Source organism: Canis aureus, chromosome 13 (assembly GCF_053574225.1).
Source record: "Canis aureus isolate CA01 chromosome 13, VMU_Caureus_v.1.0, whole genome shotgun sequence".
Classification (NCBI taxonomy): domain Eukaryota; kingdom Metazoa; phylum Chordata; class Mammalia; order Carnivora; family Canidae; genus Canis; species Canis aureus.
In genome coordinates, this window is record NC_135623.1 from 29,460,106 (window position 1) to 29,476,640 (window position 16,535).

Consider the following 16,535-nt stretch of genomic DNA (forward strand, 5'->3'; position numbering starts at 1 on the left):
TTAAGTGCATCATTACTCTGCAAAATCAGTAAGTCATCAAGCCTATCTTTATTTCCCCTGAATCCAGCACTGGTTATCCCCTAAGGATAAATGAATAAAAATGCAAAGGCTATCAGCCTAGGGTCACAGATGCATATTTATATTCTGACTACTGGTGGTCGGCAGACAACTCCAGAGGGACAATTTAGCAAGTTCCAATGAGAATTTCAAAATCAGAGGTTATACTGAGTTATGAAGTTCAAGCATAGTATTACTAACGCCTTTTTTTTCTTGCAGTTAAATAACTATTCAATTTTGTTTTGCTTAGCTTTGAATTTCTCTCTTGTTTTTAAACATATTTTATGTCATGTTGAACATATCTATTCATGGCCTGAACAGGTTTTTATGGACTCATAAGCTTTGTAGATACAGCAGTAAGACAAAATTCCTACCTTCCTGGAACTTAACATTCTAGAAGTTTCACAGAAAATAAACCAGTAAACAAATAATATATGACTTTGGTAGTGGTAAATTCTAAGAAGAAGAAAAAACAGGGAAAGAAGAAAGAGTTATGGATTAGTAAGCAGGCTATTTGAGGTAGAGGGCTGAGAGAAGCCCTCTCTGAAAAAATTACATTTGCCCAGATATATTAACAACATATAAGAGTAAGTTAGATGAGGAAAAGGGGGAAAAAAGTGCTCCAGAAGGAGGAATAGCAATAGCCAAATTCCTGAAGTGGGAAGATACTTTATGTGGTTGAGGAAGAGCAGAGCATTTCTGTCATTCAAGTAGCATGAGTTATGGGGAGAGAATTAGTAGATGAGGAGAGAGAGGCTGGCAAAGGTGGACTGTGCAGATTCTTGGTGTTATTCTAAGAGTTTAGGGTTTAATTATAATAAGTAGATATTGAAGAATTATGGCAAGAATATGATACAATTTGTAGTTTTGGAAATCATTGCTGCCTATGTTGGATTTGGGAATGAAGAGAAGAATCATGACTTCTAGGTGTTTCGTTTGAATATCCGGGTGAATGGTGGTACCATTTACTGAGAAAGGGAAATCTAGAGAAGAGTCGGTTTGGAGGAAATTCAGTTCTGTTTTGAGCATGTTTTAAGTATCTGAGTACCTGTCATGAAGGCAATTGGATATGTAAGTTTGAAACTTGGAGAGACGATCCAGGGTTGAATACACAATTTGAAGTCAAGGTATAGATAAAGTCATATCAGGGGGTGTGTAGATAGAAATGGAAAGAAGCAGACACCTATGTTCTGGGGTAATGTGACCTATAGACTTTGGGAAGTCAGAGAGGATTTAGTCAAGGACTAAGTAGAAGTAGGCAGTGGTAAGGTAGAGGAAAATCAGAAGACTGAATCTTTTTTTAAGATTTTGTTTATTTGACACACAGAGAGAACACAAGCAGGGGGAAAGGCAGAGGGAGAGGGAGAAGCAGGCTCCCCATGGAGCAGGGAGCCCTATGTGGGGCTCCATCCCAGAACCCTGGAATGATGACCTGAGCAGAAGGCAGATGCTTAACCAACCAAGTCACTCAAGTACCTCCAGAAGATTGTGTCTTGCAAAGCTAGTGAATAAAGATTTTCAGGTAGAAGGAATTTATTTCCTATGTCAAATACTGCTGTCAGGGAAGTAAGTAAGATGAGCACATACAACTGATTAGTGGTTGGCAATATGGAGATCACTGGTGACTTCATGACAGTAAGTTTCATGGAAAAAATGGGAGGAAATACCCAACTGAAATGAGGCTAAGACAGAATGACATATTTAAAAAGGAGAAAATGAGTAAAGGTGAATTTTGAGCAATTTGATGTATTATAGAGGCCAGAATAGAGCAATAGTTGAAAGGGCAAAGAGAATCAAGCATCTTTTTTTTCCCACTTTTGCTGTGATACAACATGTGTGTTCATATGTATACAAGATAGAAATAAATCAACAAAAAGAGAAAATAATGCAACAGATAGGGAATAACTTCAATTCTAAAACCTCTGACTAGATAGATAGAATTTAATCTAGCACAGAAATGGAGGGCTAGGCAAATCTCCATCGACTGTTGAATGGATAAAGAAAATGTGGTATATTTATACAATGGAATGGCCATCCACGTCATTGCAAATGGCAAGATTTCATTCTTTTTGATGGCTGAGTTAATAATATTCCATTGTATAAGTGGCAGTTATAGGGATTGTTTTTTTTTTGTTTGTTTTTGTTTTGTTTTTTTTAAGATTTTATTTGTTTATTCATGAGAGACACAGAGAGAGGCAGAGACCAGGCAGAGGGAGAAGCAGGCTCCATGCTGGGAGCCGATGCAGGACTCAATCCCGGGACTCCAGGATCACAACCTGAGCCAGAGGCAGATGCTCAACCACTGAACCAGTCAGGTGTCCCAAGGAAAGATTCTTATAATAGGACTTTATAAGAGCAATAATGCTTAACCCCTCAAATTAGTTATTAATGTTATTGTTGCATGCAGGCAACTTTTAAACCATTATCTTTGCAATTGTGGTCTTTCATCTCCAGTAAATATTTTTCTGCATAACATGCATTGTTTATAATTTCATTCGTGGAGGATTTTCTGGCTTTGTCTGAATATGTTTTTATTTTGCTTTTGTCAATTTTTCTGAGTCTAGAATTCCAGTTGTTTTTCATTTGAGGTAATTTGTCAGTCTAATTGTCATTCCTGTGTAGATGACTTGTCTTTTTTTTTTTTAAGTGTCAAGATCTTTTCTTTCACAGTAGTGTGTCTAAATATGATTGTTTTAAAATATTTTCCTGCTGGGAAGTTATTGAGATTTCTTGACCTGATGTTTGATATCTTTCAACAATTTTGAAAGGTCTCAGCCGTTATCCTTTTAAATATTTCTTCTTTCTCATCCTCTCTGTTATCTTAGACTCCTTTGGTATATAGTCCATGTCTCTTAACTGCCATTTTATATTTTCCATGTTTTCTTTCTCTGAGCTACATTCTTGATAGTTTTTCAATACCGTTATCCTTTTCATTAAATTTCTCTCTATCTCTATCAAATGTGCTTTTTTATACATCAAAAGAATTTTGATTTCAATTATTTTGTTTTTTTTATTCCAGAAGGCCTGTCTGGTTCTCTTTCAAATCACTTGGCAATATGTATCATTTATTATTATCTGAAGAATTCTTTGCTCATATTTTCAAATCTGTTTGATGTGTTAAAATACATTAAACATTTATTTTTTTCTTTGGTAAATTCAATATCTGAAGTCTTTTGAAGTATGACTGCTGTGGTTTGTTTGTGGGGACATGGGAGTGGGGAGACCGAGAAATTTTCTTGTTCTTTTCTTTATTGGTGCCTAAACTTGCTTATGTGTTTAGTGATTTTATCAGTCAGCACATTTTCATTGAAATTTATCCATCGGGAGCCCTGGGTGGCGCAGCGGTTTGGCGCCTGCCTTTGGCCCAGGGCGCGATCCTGGAGACCCCGGATCGAATCCCACGTCGGGCTCCCGGTGCATGGAGCCTGCTTCTCCCTCTGCCTGTGTCTCTGTGCCTCTCTCTCTGTATGTGTGTGTGTGACTATCATAAATAAATAAAAATTAAAAAAAAAAAAAATTTATCCATGGTGCATTCATGTGGCCTAAGTAGAAGCTGAGTTCTTCCTGAGAGGATTTATGTTTACTTCTGCTAGTTGCTTTTGAGTAACAGCAATTCCATTACAGATTCATTTTAAGTTCTGAAGAGAAGGTTTTTCAGGTAGCATGGATTTGAGCCACATAGGCTCTTAGGGATAGGCATGAAGATCCAAAACTGCTTAATTTTTCTTTCTTTTTCACTTCTTCATCCAGAGTGGAGTGAGGAAAAAAAAAATTCTTCTCTGTCCTCTTTTGTATGGTGGGTTTACTTCTCACTCCCTCTTCCCTGAGGGTGAACACATGACATTGCACAATATCAGGGGTTGCAACTCACTGAATTCTGTGGCATTCTGCAGAGGAATTCAAGGTACCCCCTAGAGTTGTCCAGTAAAATGGTTTAAATTGTGTTCTTTTGGTTTTCCAGCTTCTTACACAGGGATACCCCTTACTCTTCTCCTGGCCCAAAGACTTTATCTTCTTTATCTGGCATTTTGCAGATATTCAGCTGTTAATGCAAAAACTCAATATCACCAGGATTGGCCAGTACCTTCCAAGACAAAGCTGGCTTTAGTACCAGCTTCCATTTCAGGATACATACTTTACTTTGTTTTTTTGTTTAATTTTTTTTCGCTTTTGTTTTTTGACTACCACAGATTTCTAACTTTCCTGTCAACTCTGCAATTCCTTTAAAAAAAGTTTGTTTTAAACTTATGAAGAGTTTTGTTTTAATTAAGAAACTCATTCAGTTTAGGGTATCTGTTTCAATATTTACTAGAGTTAGAATCCCACATATAGTACTACTATTTGAATATATGTAGAGAACCATTTTATGACCATTGCATTCGATACAATAAGAACATTCGTAGATACATAAAACTAATATTTTATTTAATGATAATCTTGTATCCTTAGGAGACTAGTTTCCTTCCAGGTCATAATGTGCAACATTGTGTCTAGGAGAGGTTCCTTGCCTTGTCATACACCTTGTTTTATACCCAAACTAATTATTAGACTTTTAAATATTATCATTATTAATGAAAGGCAGAATTGATTTTTAGGCATTTTTCAAACTTCTTTCTTGCATTTGTGTGTTTTACAATGATAGTCTAATTAATACTGTCTTAAGCATTTAAATAAGAATATCATCCTATAAGCATTATTCCATAGAATCATAGTATGAATATTCTTTTGAGATGCAATTTCTTATATAGTTATAAGTGTATAAGTTTTGTCTCTTATTCCATTTAGGATGTTCTTATATATATATCCTAGTGTACTTAGGTAAAAATTTAAGCAAAATGTGTTTTTTTTTTCAGAATATATTTTTAGGATGAAATTATTTTATGCATTTATATTTTTATCTTTTCCCAGTGCCTGATAATGCACCAGAAAATATTACTTACAAAAACATATCTTCTGGAGAGATTGAGCTATCATTCCTTCCCCCAAGTAGTCCTAATGGAATCATACAAAAATATACAATTTATCTCAGGAGAAGTAGTGAAAATGAGGAAAGAACTATAAATACAACCTCTTTGACCCAAAGTATTAAAGGTAAAAATAATATATGATGTTTGGCATTTATATTAATATTGACAGTATGGCCACAAAATATCAGCTTGCTGTTATATTATAAATGGTAAATATGATTAGTCTTTTACAGGGCATGACAATTCTTTAAGTTAAATAAGCTAGGCATTTATTACAGTCACATGAAAAAATAAGTCAATCCTTTGTTACATTATCCTATATACTTTGTCTTTGTAATAGGACTTGCTGTTTGAAAAGGCTTCATTTTCATTTAGTTTTACTTTTGGAATTTTAAGAGTCATTTCATAGTTTGCCTCTTGCATGTTACTAAAGGATATTTTATAAGTCTTATCTATTTAATATCTTTTTAGGACTGAAGAAATATACCCAATACAAGATCGAGGTGTCTGCTAGTACACTCAGCGGTGAAGGAGTGCGGAGTGAGCCCCTAAATGTACTGACTGAAGAAGATGGTAATATAGTAGTGGATACTGATATATTTTGGATCCATCACATTTCAAAACAATATGTGTATAAAATGAAGATATAATGTAAAAAGTCTCATAGACTTGGATATCAGTTGTGTACCATGCCGGCATCATACAGAGATTTCACTGGCATGGAATAAAGAGAAACTAGCAAAGTCAGATTTGTGTTCAATAAAGTCAGGTATAAAATGTTCTTTTTTGATTCTGAAGTCTCCCGTGCTCTGTAAAAAATCAGTAATTCTTTTTCAAGGGAATTCTTAAGGCTAAAATTTTGGTCTGAATGGTTTAAACATCACCTAATGTATGTTACGACTGTGTTTTTCAGCTTTAATGTTCATAAGAATAGACATTTACATCGGTTTTGAGGTAGACTCTGTAATGTTAACCTACAACCTTTTTTTACCATATTAGGATTAGGTTGCGAATGAGTTCAGGCCTGTTTCCAGGTTTCTCTACATAATTTGCCAAGATGCTATTCCTGAATGTTAATAGCCTTCATATTGAATATTTAAACGTATCTTTTCCTAACCTGAATAAAATCAACTTTACTACTGAGACCACTTTACACTGGTACTTCACCAAGTTCTAGGCATATATCATGCTAAGAAAACTACTTCTGAGGAATGTATTTGGGATTTGGATTTGCATTTTATGTTTTATGCATGGTATATATTTGAGACTTATTTTTGTTTCTGCAAAAGGAAGTCCTGTTGTCATGGGGGGAGGGTCTGTATGTATCCTAAGTGTATCTTCCCCCGCCCTTCCAGTTTTCCCATCTTCAAGTTTGGTTGCATTCTGTGGATGTTCAGATTCTAGGCATTCATCAGGACAAAATGTGCATTATATACTTCTAGAAGAAGGAAGGCTTTGCTCTGCATCATTCTTATTTTATTCAAAATAACAGTCTTCAGAGCCTTCTCCTCTATTTCAGGTCCTTCCCTGTTTTTCCCTCCACCAGATTACTTCACCAAGGCATCCTAGTGGTCGGCTCTGGTTTGTCCCAGGTTCGAAGTACTCTCATGGATTGGTCTTCCTTAGTCATTGCCTCTGCTTACTATACTTATTTCTCCACCAAAACTCATATGTCCAAATTTTCATTTTTTCATAGTGCAGTTTTTTGTGTTGAGAGAAAGTTAAAATTAGCCTAATAAATAAATCCTTCCCAATGAGACAATTGTTAAAAACTGTGGCAGGGGTGAAGATAGCTCTTTTTTCCATTTTATTTATTTAATTTTTTCTTTTTTCCATTTTATATAATGCCTAACAAAGATGTGCTATATCATTTATGCAACGCCCTTCTAGATATAGTACCTAACTTTTCTTTTTCCAATTTAATGAAATAGTCCTGATGGTGAGAAATTAAGGTCTTATATGAAGGAACCCAAACCAGTAGTAAACATATATTCTGCACAGATTGTTTTTTTTTTTTACCACTTAAATCAATAGTTTCAACTTACACCATGTACCTGAATTACCTGGACTGTTAAACTCACCATCTAAGTCCTTGGCCAAGTCATTGGTATAATTGCTAATGAACAGGGTGAAGAACAAGGCTCCTTTATTGAAAAATCAGAGCAAATTAAAGATGGATAAAGGACTGAGAAGCTTTGCTTTATTGGGTATCAGGTGCTCTTCACTCTCATGAAACTTGCGATTTAAGGGAAGAGATCTAAATTTGATTTGTGTATGGACAAATAATCTTAAAACTTTACTCACTGGTTTTTAAGTATTCCCCCAAATTACTCCTCAGGACAAAGGAGGGATTTTAGCTATTCTCAGGCATCAGAGAAAGTGTAGCTGGGGAAGTTATATCTAAGCTATGACCTAAAGGAAGGTGAGTGAAGAGAGAGGGTAGGATGAGAGATAGGAAAGACCATGTGAGGCCAAGGGAGGATGAGTCTGTGCATCCCCTTCGCACCTACTCTCATATGCTCTGTTATATGAATTGGATAGATTTCAAAAGATGTTATTGCATTTATGTATTCTAATTTTCCTTCCTTTTTTTGAAGTAAATTTAATTTTTTAAAAATTTATTTTATGACTGGAAGTTTGTAGCTCTTTTTAAGGATATTTATTTATTTATTTATTTATTTATTCATGAGACACACAGAGAGAGAGAGAGAGAGAGGCAGAGACACAGGCAGGGGGAGAAGCAGTCTCCACGCAGGGAGTCGGATGCGGGACTCCATCTCAGGTCTCCAGGATCAGGCCCTGGGCGCCTTCAGGCAGCGCTAAACTGCTGAGCCACCCTGACTGCCCCTGTACCTCTTAATCCCTTTCACCAATTTCATTTTTTTTTATTGTGTTTCAGAATGCAGATGCCAGAATGATTAAATCTTAGTGTGCTATAGTACATATTTTGTTTAGTTGACATGTTAATTATATTAAGTTAGCAATAAAAAGCTTTACATAAAAAGGAAAATACCCAAGGATATACTAAAATTAAAAATAAAACAGAATTTCTGATATTTGACATGAAAGTCGTAAAGCATATTATAGAATAGAAATGCTTAGTTACAGCATACTATGTTCTATATCAGTACTATTTTTTATTGAAATCCCTTTTTTCCAATAATAAACAAAAGTTAAGTTTGCAAAGATGTTAGAAAAAAATACCATAGGCTTTTGTTTTGACAAATGAAAGAGTTCTCAGAATAATTCAGATCTTGGGAAACAGACATTTCCAAGTGACATATGGATTCTTGTGATAATCAATATTTGATAGCATTTTTATTGTAGGGCCTGTGAGAATACCAAATGAAAATACGAATATAGCTGTCACCATTATTCCTTAGAATTCATCTCATAAAACTTTTCTCTACTCAATAATTCTTTTGTTGTTGGAAAGTTGTTACCAAAATAATGAAAACACACATATACACATATAGGCATAGGTACACACACAACTCTAGTCGAGATTATTCAGAAAATCAAAAGAAATTAAAATAATTCAGGTGGCATTTTCCCCAAATTATTGGAAAAAAGTGATATGCACATGTGCTCATCTATAAGTTAATGTTGTTCAAAGATCTGGGCAAATTCTTAAAACTTCTACTAGCTACCTATGAGTTCACTTTCCATATATAACTATAACAGTGATAAAAAAGTTGTAATTTATACTCTTCTATATGCAAAAAATTGTATATTAATTTTCTAATACATTACTGTGGTGTTACACAGACCTGAGAAATGCCATCCTAAATGTTTTATCTAAATGTAAACATAAACTTGGCCAAGTAGGTTGCTAGTAACCTTTTTTAGTGCTTATACGGTGCAGGATGGCTAAGGTATTTGAATCCTTATGCTGTTCTAGCAGAATTAGAAGTAGACCCTAACCTGTCCATACTCTTGTTTATGTGCTACATTGGTTTTCTTTGTCACCATTCAATTTTGAAGACTCCGTGAACAGATTTTGATACTATTTTACAGTTAAATGACAACCGAAATTGAGGAATGTAGTTTTTATTTGTGAGGTCAGTCATTTTAACTTCTCTCCCAGTGTTATGCTTATCACTTTACCACTTCTTGAATGTGTGATTTTCTTCTACTTCTTTTTATTGTTTGAGGAGCACTTTCACAACATATTATATTTATTCACCCCAGTCGTCTTATTTTTACTAGAGGATGATAATTTACCGAGATGTACTTGAACAGTAGGTGAATCACTGTGACATACCCCTTGTTCTTTTTTCTCATGAAATATATTTTTCCATTGAATCACAGAAACAGATGTTCTAACACCACCATGCAAAATCTCTTTTTATCATCTCATTTTGAAAGTAAACAATTAGTCTCCCATGCTCACGAAGAAAGGCAGTGAACTTGATTCATTTACCAGCATGTTTATAATGAAAACTTAGCGCGTTTCCATTTTAGCCTTCTCTTATATATGTTTGATAAAATGTACTATCCTTACCCTAACTTTTCAGCTCCTGATTCTCCCCCCCAAGACTTTTCTGTAAAACAGTTGTCTGGTGTCACGGTGAAGTTGTCATGGCAACCACCCCTGGAGCCAAATGGAATTATCCTCTATTACACAGTTTATGTCTGGTAAGAATTTTTTTCTTTTTTGGAAATAGTTCTGAGAACAAGTATTAATCTGTAACATAATAGGAATGTAGTTTTTTTATTTCAGAATGTGATGCTGCATTAAGAACCTGATTGTTAATGGGCTAGTTAATATGTTTTTTTTAAGAAACAAGTCTTTCCCATAGTATGCAGAGGTCCAAGCATTGTCAAATAACATAATTTTTGTACCTAAAAAAGTATATATCATGCATAATTATACTAAATTTCTGCTCTTAAAAGCCACTGACTGATCAACTTATGTGACTACAAGCATATAATTTAAACTCAGAGTTTTACACAAATATTCTGTATTGTCACTGTCTTGTTAAGTTTGAGCAGAACAATTTTAACTAAAATTTAACTGAAGAATATTTCTTCAGAAATATGTTATTTAAGGTCAAATTTCTAATGAAATTTAAGCAGTGTATCTATTTTTTTCTGATTACCTTTACCCTGATTCCCTATTTATGTCAGTTGTGAAAAAGATTAAATCCTATAGCACATCTCATGTCAATTGACATAGCTCTACTGCTTCATGAAAACTCAATACATAAAAACCCTCACTTTGATCTAACGTACGTCCTCTTAAAAATATATTCACCAGTTATATATCTCATAGTAAATTTTAAATATTTAAACTCAGAAAATACAATTTATGTAATACTTTATATAACATAGGCATTTCTTAACCTTTATATTCCTGACTTGAAGGTCCAACATTGAGAGGCTACGATGTTTTAAAGAAGTCTACTCTTTACTCTCCTAGACTAAGACTTTTCTTTCCCTAATCTCTCTTTAACCCTTCGCATACCATTCTCTAGGACTACATTTTCCGTTTGTTGGCATTGCCTGATACCTAGTCATTTTGTCTAGTCATAGAGAAATTGAGAGTGACATGAGAAATACCAGTAGGAAGAGAAGCAATGAGAAGAAGGTAACTGTTCTCCTCTGTGGCCTGGTTTATCCATTTTTCATGACTTCATTCAGCAAAATTGATAAAGTGCCTATATACCAGTGAGCAAGAAGCCCATATGACTCCTGCCCTCAAGGAACTTACATTCCAAAGTGATAAATGGACTATATGTCTCATAAACAAATGAAGGAAAGTCAGGGAAAAGATGGTTACTTTTGATGGGATGCTTGAGGAAATCCTTTTTGAAAAAGTGGTTTTGAGTTACAATCTGGATGACAAGAAGGAGCTTTTTGTCATGTGAAGATCTGCCAGGTGGGATTTTCCAGGAAGAAAGAACATCAGCTATATAGGCTCTGTGAAGAAACATAATTTGTCATTTTGAAGACCAGAGAGGTCAGTGTTGTTGGGGGTTAGAGAGACAGAGTAATACTGAGGAGAAGGAGGCAGACAAAGGTCAGAAGCCAAGCCACAATAAGGATTTGATTTTTCTTTTTAACTGTAATAAGACTTATTAGAGAATTTTAAGTATGTTGGATACTCTATGGAGAAAGAATTGTACATGGCAAACTGTTAGCAAGGATATTAGCTCAGAGACTATTTTAGTAGTCTGGGGAATAGATGTTATTGACAATGGAATAGATAAATGGGTAGATTTATTTCTACATTTGGAAAGGAGAGTTGACGACATAGCTCTACTGCTTCATGAAAATTCAATACATAAAACCCTCACTTTGATGTATTGACTCTGGGATAAAAAAGAGAGAGGAGAGAGAGAGAGAGAGAGAGAGAGAGAGAGAGAGAGAGATGACTCGATGATGACTTTGCAATGTTTGACACTATTTTACTGAGTTAGAAAAAAATGAAAGTCAAACAAGTTAATAAAAGTGAAAATCAAGATTTTACCCGCTGGGGCTTCTGGCCCACACTGTGGGACAGTCTGGTCTGTCTGTATAGTGATCCTGCTGTCAGTTCCACTCCATAGTGGTGCTTTCTCTCTCCTGTTGTGAGGTGTGTCTCTTTTCTGTCTTACCTCATAGAATGGATTCTAAGTGCAAGGGAAGCCCCCTGAAAGTGGGGTCAGAGAATCTCAAGTCTGTGATACATCTCATCTGGCTCTTTGGGAATCCTGCTGCTGCCCACCTGCAGTCATAGCTTCTAGTTTCAAGATGCTGATCTTCTGTTTTATCCTTGATCCAACCTCAGGCTTCTTCTAGTGCCCTGGCTCCCTTGGCACGTCTGTCTCAACCTTCAGGTAGCTAGATGCTCTCACCATTCTGCAGTGGGAAGATGCAAACGGTGACTTCCACATCCTTCCCTAACTCCAGATGATCTGCTAGAGGGCTTTTAGATCTTGCTGAACGTGGTAGCATATTGAAAACAGAGATTTTCTAAGAGGCTTGTCATTTTTCTCTTCATCCTGAAAAGGAGCAAGCCCATCTTCCTGTCATTCAGAGAGTTATTCATAGAGACATTGGACCAGAGAAGTTGCTCCTAGGATCAGCTGGAGAGTTTAAGATTGCAAAATTAGGGTGGTCAGTACATGCTGTATCCTCCAAGAGAACTACCTCCCTCCTCTGTAGAAGGAGCCAGGGACCTCCTGTTAAGACTATTTAAGTATATTCCCAGTTGTAGGCTGACTCAAAAAGAAACACTTGAAAACCCTCCTGGATCACAGCAAATTCATCAAAACTAGCAAATAGCCAAAGAAGCAAAGCATTAGGTAGCAAACAATCTTAAGACTCTTCTAGGGAAAGAAATCCTTGATCCAGGGCTGCTGTATAATCTGTCAAAAACAGGCTATGACATGTATTTTACTGTGGACTGCCTGCCTGAATCTAGAATGCTACTGAAAGTTATATGTATACACACACATACACACTAAGCAGGCAGGATCTCAGCCTCTCCATTCAGAAAGTTCCACTTCAATAAATAAGACACTCTGAAGTCAAAGAAGCCATAAGAATCATGCTAACTTCACTGGTTTCACAATCCAGAGGCAAGGTTCAAGTGCGGCTGCCCCACGGCCTGTTTTGAGTAAGGTGTCCTTGTGAAAAATGAACTTGGAGTCCAGTTGTGGGAATGTGGCCACTTTATCCTGACTTGTTCGGTTAAAGAGCCATTCAATGACCTTCCAAGTGCCTGAGTGTGTGTGTAACAGTACTACTGGGCAGCCAAGCCCAATACAGCTATTGGAATGAATATGTGAATCTTTCTTTTTAGGTGTTAAAATAAGGATTTTTTTTAAAAAAGGATACATAAATTTATTAAAACTCTAAAGATATTTCACAACTTACTGAAATTAGAGAAATGGCTTTTAATATATTAAGTCTAGCAACTTAGACATCCCAGGAATTAGATTTCAAAGGTCAGAGAAAGAACTCCTTATTAAAGGTTTTAACATTACATTTTTTTGTTGTTAACCTGGGACTTGGAACACTTTTGGAAACATGGGATTAAATTCTGGCGCTGCCATTCAATTATCTGTGTGGTTCTCTTAAAATACCGTATAAATGGTGGTATCATTATTAGCAGCATTCCTGTTTCAGGGATTCACATTTCCCTCATACTTCTCAGGTTCCATTATTTTTGTTGTTCCAATTATCACCAAACTGTTTTTAAAAACAACATCTTTGGATGTTTGCTATTTTCAGTTTGTCTGTAAAATGCAAACTGCCGATTTTATTCATTATACTGGATGACTTCTCTGTTTGTCATGAATATTTCTCTACAAAATGAGGGTTAACGTGCAGACATTTCTGACCAGCGATGGCTAAAATTAGCCATCACATTTGTGATGAGTCACATTTGATTTTTAGATGGCATGCTCATTTTTTAGTTTAAAAAATTTCTTTAATTTAAATTCAATTTGCCAGCATATATTATAACACCCAGTGCTCATCTCATCATGTGCTCTCCTTAATGCCATCCCCCAGTTACCCTAACCTCCTATCCACCTCCCCTTCTGCAACCCTTTGTTTATTTCTCAAAGTTAAGAGTCTCTTATGGTTTGTCTTCCTCTCTAATTTTTCACCACTCAGCTTCCTCCTCTTCCCTTATAATCCCTTTTACTATTTCTTATATTCTGCATACAAATGAAACCATATGATAATTATTATTTATCTGATTGACTTATTTCACTCGGTGTAATACCCTCCAGTTCTATGCACGTCAATATAAGTGGTAGGTATTCATCCTTTCTGATGGCTGAGTACTATTCCATTGTGTATATAGACCACATCTTCTTTATCCATTCATCTGTCAAAGGACATCATGGCTCCTTCCACAGTTTAGCTATTGTGGATATCGCTGCTATGAACATTGGGGTGCAATGTCCTATCATTTCACTACAGCTGTATCTTTGGGGTAAATGCCCAGTAGTGAAATTACTGGGTTGTAGGGTACCTCTATTTTTAACTTTTTAAGGAACCTCCCCATTGTTTTCCTGAGTGGCTGCACCAGTTTGCATCCCCACCAACAGTGCAAGAGGGTTTCCCTTTCTCCACATCCTCACCAAAATTTGTTGTTTCCTGTCTTGTTAATTTTAGCCATATTTACCAGTGTAAAGTGGTATCTCATTGTGGTTTTGATTTGTATTTCCCTGTTGACAAGTGATGGGGAGCATTTTTTTTTCATGCGCTTGTAGCTCTTCTCCGTTCATGCCTTCTGCTAATTTCTTGACTTGATTCTTTGTTTTTTTGGGTGTTAAGTTTGATAAGTTCTTTATAGATCTTGGGTACTAACCCTTTATCTGATATGTCATTTGCAAATATCTTCTCCCATTCTATAGGTTGCCTTTTAGTTTTGTTGACTGTTTCCTTTGCTGTGCGGAAGCTTTTTATCTCCATGAAATACTAATAGTTCATTACTGGTTTTGTTTCCCTTGACTTTATGGACGTGTCTTGCAAGAACTTGCTGTGGCCAAGGTCAAAAAGTTTGCTGCCTGTGCTCTCCTCTAGGATTTTGATGGATTCCTATCTCACATTTAGATCTTTCAACCATTTTGAGTTTATCTTATGTAAACTTAACTGCATTTTATTTTTTAATCTTTTTTAACTTCCTGCATTTTAAAATGTTTCCTTTTAAAGTTTGTTTTGTGAGATAGTTTTTATCATTTATCAAGATGGTAAATTAGCATTTTTTCCTCAGTTATATTGATAAATTGTTTATTTGTGTCTAAACAATAAACAATCTTTGCTTTGCAAGAGCAACCTCCATTAAATAAATGAATCCCTGTTAGAACAGTTAGTTTCTTCTTTTAATATACTTTGGATTGAGGAGTAGTATTTTAGTAAACTGATACAACGCTCATTTATTTACCTTATATAGGTCTCCCTTGACTTACAGTAGGGTTACATCCTGATAAACCCATCATAAGTAGAAAATATCAATTAAGTAAAAAGTGCACTTACTACACCTAACCTGCAGAATATCACAGCTTAGCCTAGCCTACCTTAAATGTGTGTAGAACACCTATATTAGCCTATAATTGGGCAAAATCATCTAACACAGAACTACTTTACAATAAAGCATTGAATATATCTTGTAATTTATTGAATACTTTACTGAAACAGAATTGTCATCTGGGTACAGAATGGTTGTAAGTGTATTGGTTGTTGATCCTCATGACTGTGTAGCTGACTGGGAGCTGTGGCTTGCTGCCTCTCCCAGCATCATGAGAAAGGATTGTACCGCATATGGCTAGCCTGTAAAAAGTCAAAATTTAAAATTCCAAGTACATTTTCTACTGTGTATTGCGTTCACACCATCATGAAGTGGAAAAATCCTAAGTTGAACCATTGTAAATTTGGAACCACCTGTTGAATTCAACTTGGATTTGTTTAGCAATTTTGCTTCTATATTTTTAGTAAAATTTAACAGTTGTTTCTTTTTTGTTTTGTTTTGTTTTTAAAACTTCTGAGTGAATACCGTATAAGGGATAGCTAAAAGACTGGAGTGAAAGTAATGCTGAAAATTCTAGCTTATATACAAATCTTGGCTTTTAAATGTTTCTATTTTCTTAGTAGTAATTTTGAGAAGTAATTCTGAATCAGTGTGACAAATGTTTATTAAACTCTGTGGGGAGATAAAGAATATATATAGAATTTAAAAATGATTGTAGACTAGAGATGAAATATATGTGTTAAATAATTCTAAAAATATTTGCTAAATAATACATTAGGAAGTCAGCTCTTTAAAAAATGTCATTGGTCAAATAATGTCCCCCATAATATAAAAGTTTACCTTTGGAAATGGCCTTCTATATGCTAAAAGTATGTTAAATTCTGTTGCTTCCAGTTTTTGAAAATATTTAAATACTACCTGTTTGAGTATACAATATAGATCAGAAAGGGAAGATTGTAAAGTTAGAATGATATGCCAGGAGAACATCTCAGTGGACACAGTGTAGTAGTCTCCTTATCTGTGTTTTTGCTTGCTTTGTTGTTTCCTGTCACTTAACCACTTAACCACAGTCAACTGCAGCCCAGAAGTAGATGATCCTCCTGACAAATCATCAAAAGTTCAATAAAAACCTAATGTTACATCTCAATGCCTACATCATTCACCTCGCTTCATCTTATCACGTAGGCATTTTATCATCTTACATCATCACAAGAGGGAGGGTGAGTACAGTACAATAAGATATTTTAAGAGAGAGAGGCCACATTCACAATTTTATTACAGTATATTGTTTTAATTATTCCATTTTATTATTAGTTTTTGTCGTTAACTCTCTTACTGTGCCTAACTTATAGATTAAACTTATCATAGGTATGTGTATATAGAAAGAAACATAATATACATAGGGTTCAGAACCATCTGTGGTTTTCGGCAGAAATCAATGGAGGTCTTGGGATGTATCCTCTACGGATTGGAGGAACAATTGTGTATGTTTGGAGGCAAGCACAAATGAACTGTGCCAGGAAGTTGATACGTAGCATTGT

At 35.3% G+C, this 16,535-nt stretch overlaps 1 protein-coding gene across 3 annotated transcripts in view; it reads left to right on the forward strand.

The window, feature by feature from the left end:
• The window catches only part of PTPRQ (protein tyrosine phosphatase receptor type Q), a 246,333-nt gene that overhangs the window by 92,074 nt on the left and 137,724 nt on the right, over positions 1-16,535 (forward strand). For all 3 annotated transcript variants that reach the window (XM_077845626.1, XM_077845627.1, XM_077845628.1), the window contains 3 exons: positions 4,966-5,148; positions 5,496-5,597; positions 9,542-9,662. In XM_077845626.1, coding sequence (XP_077701752.1) covers positions 4,966-5,148; positions 5,496-5,597; positions 9,542-9,662 — 406 coding nt within the window. The remainder of the gene's footprint in view (positions 1-4,965; positions 5,149-5,495; positions 5,598-9,541; positions 9,663-16,535) is intronic.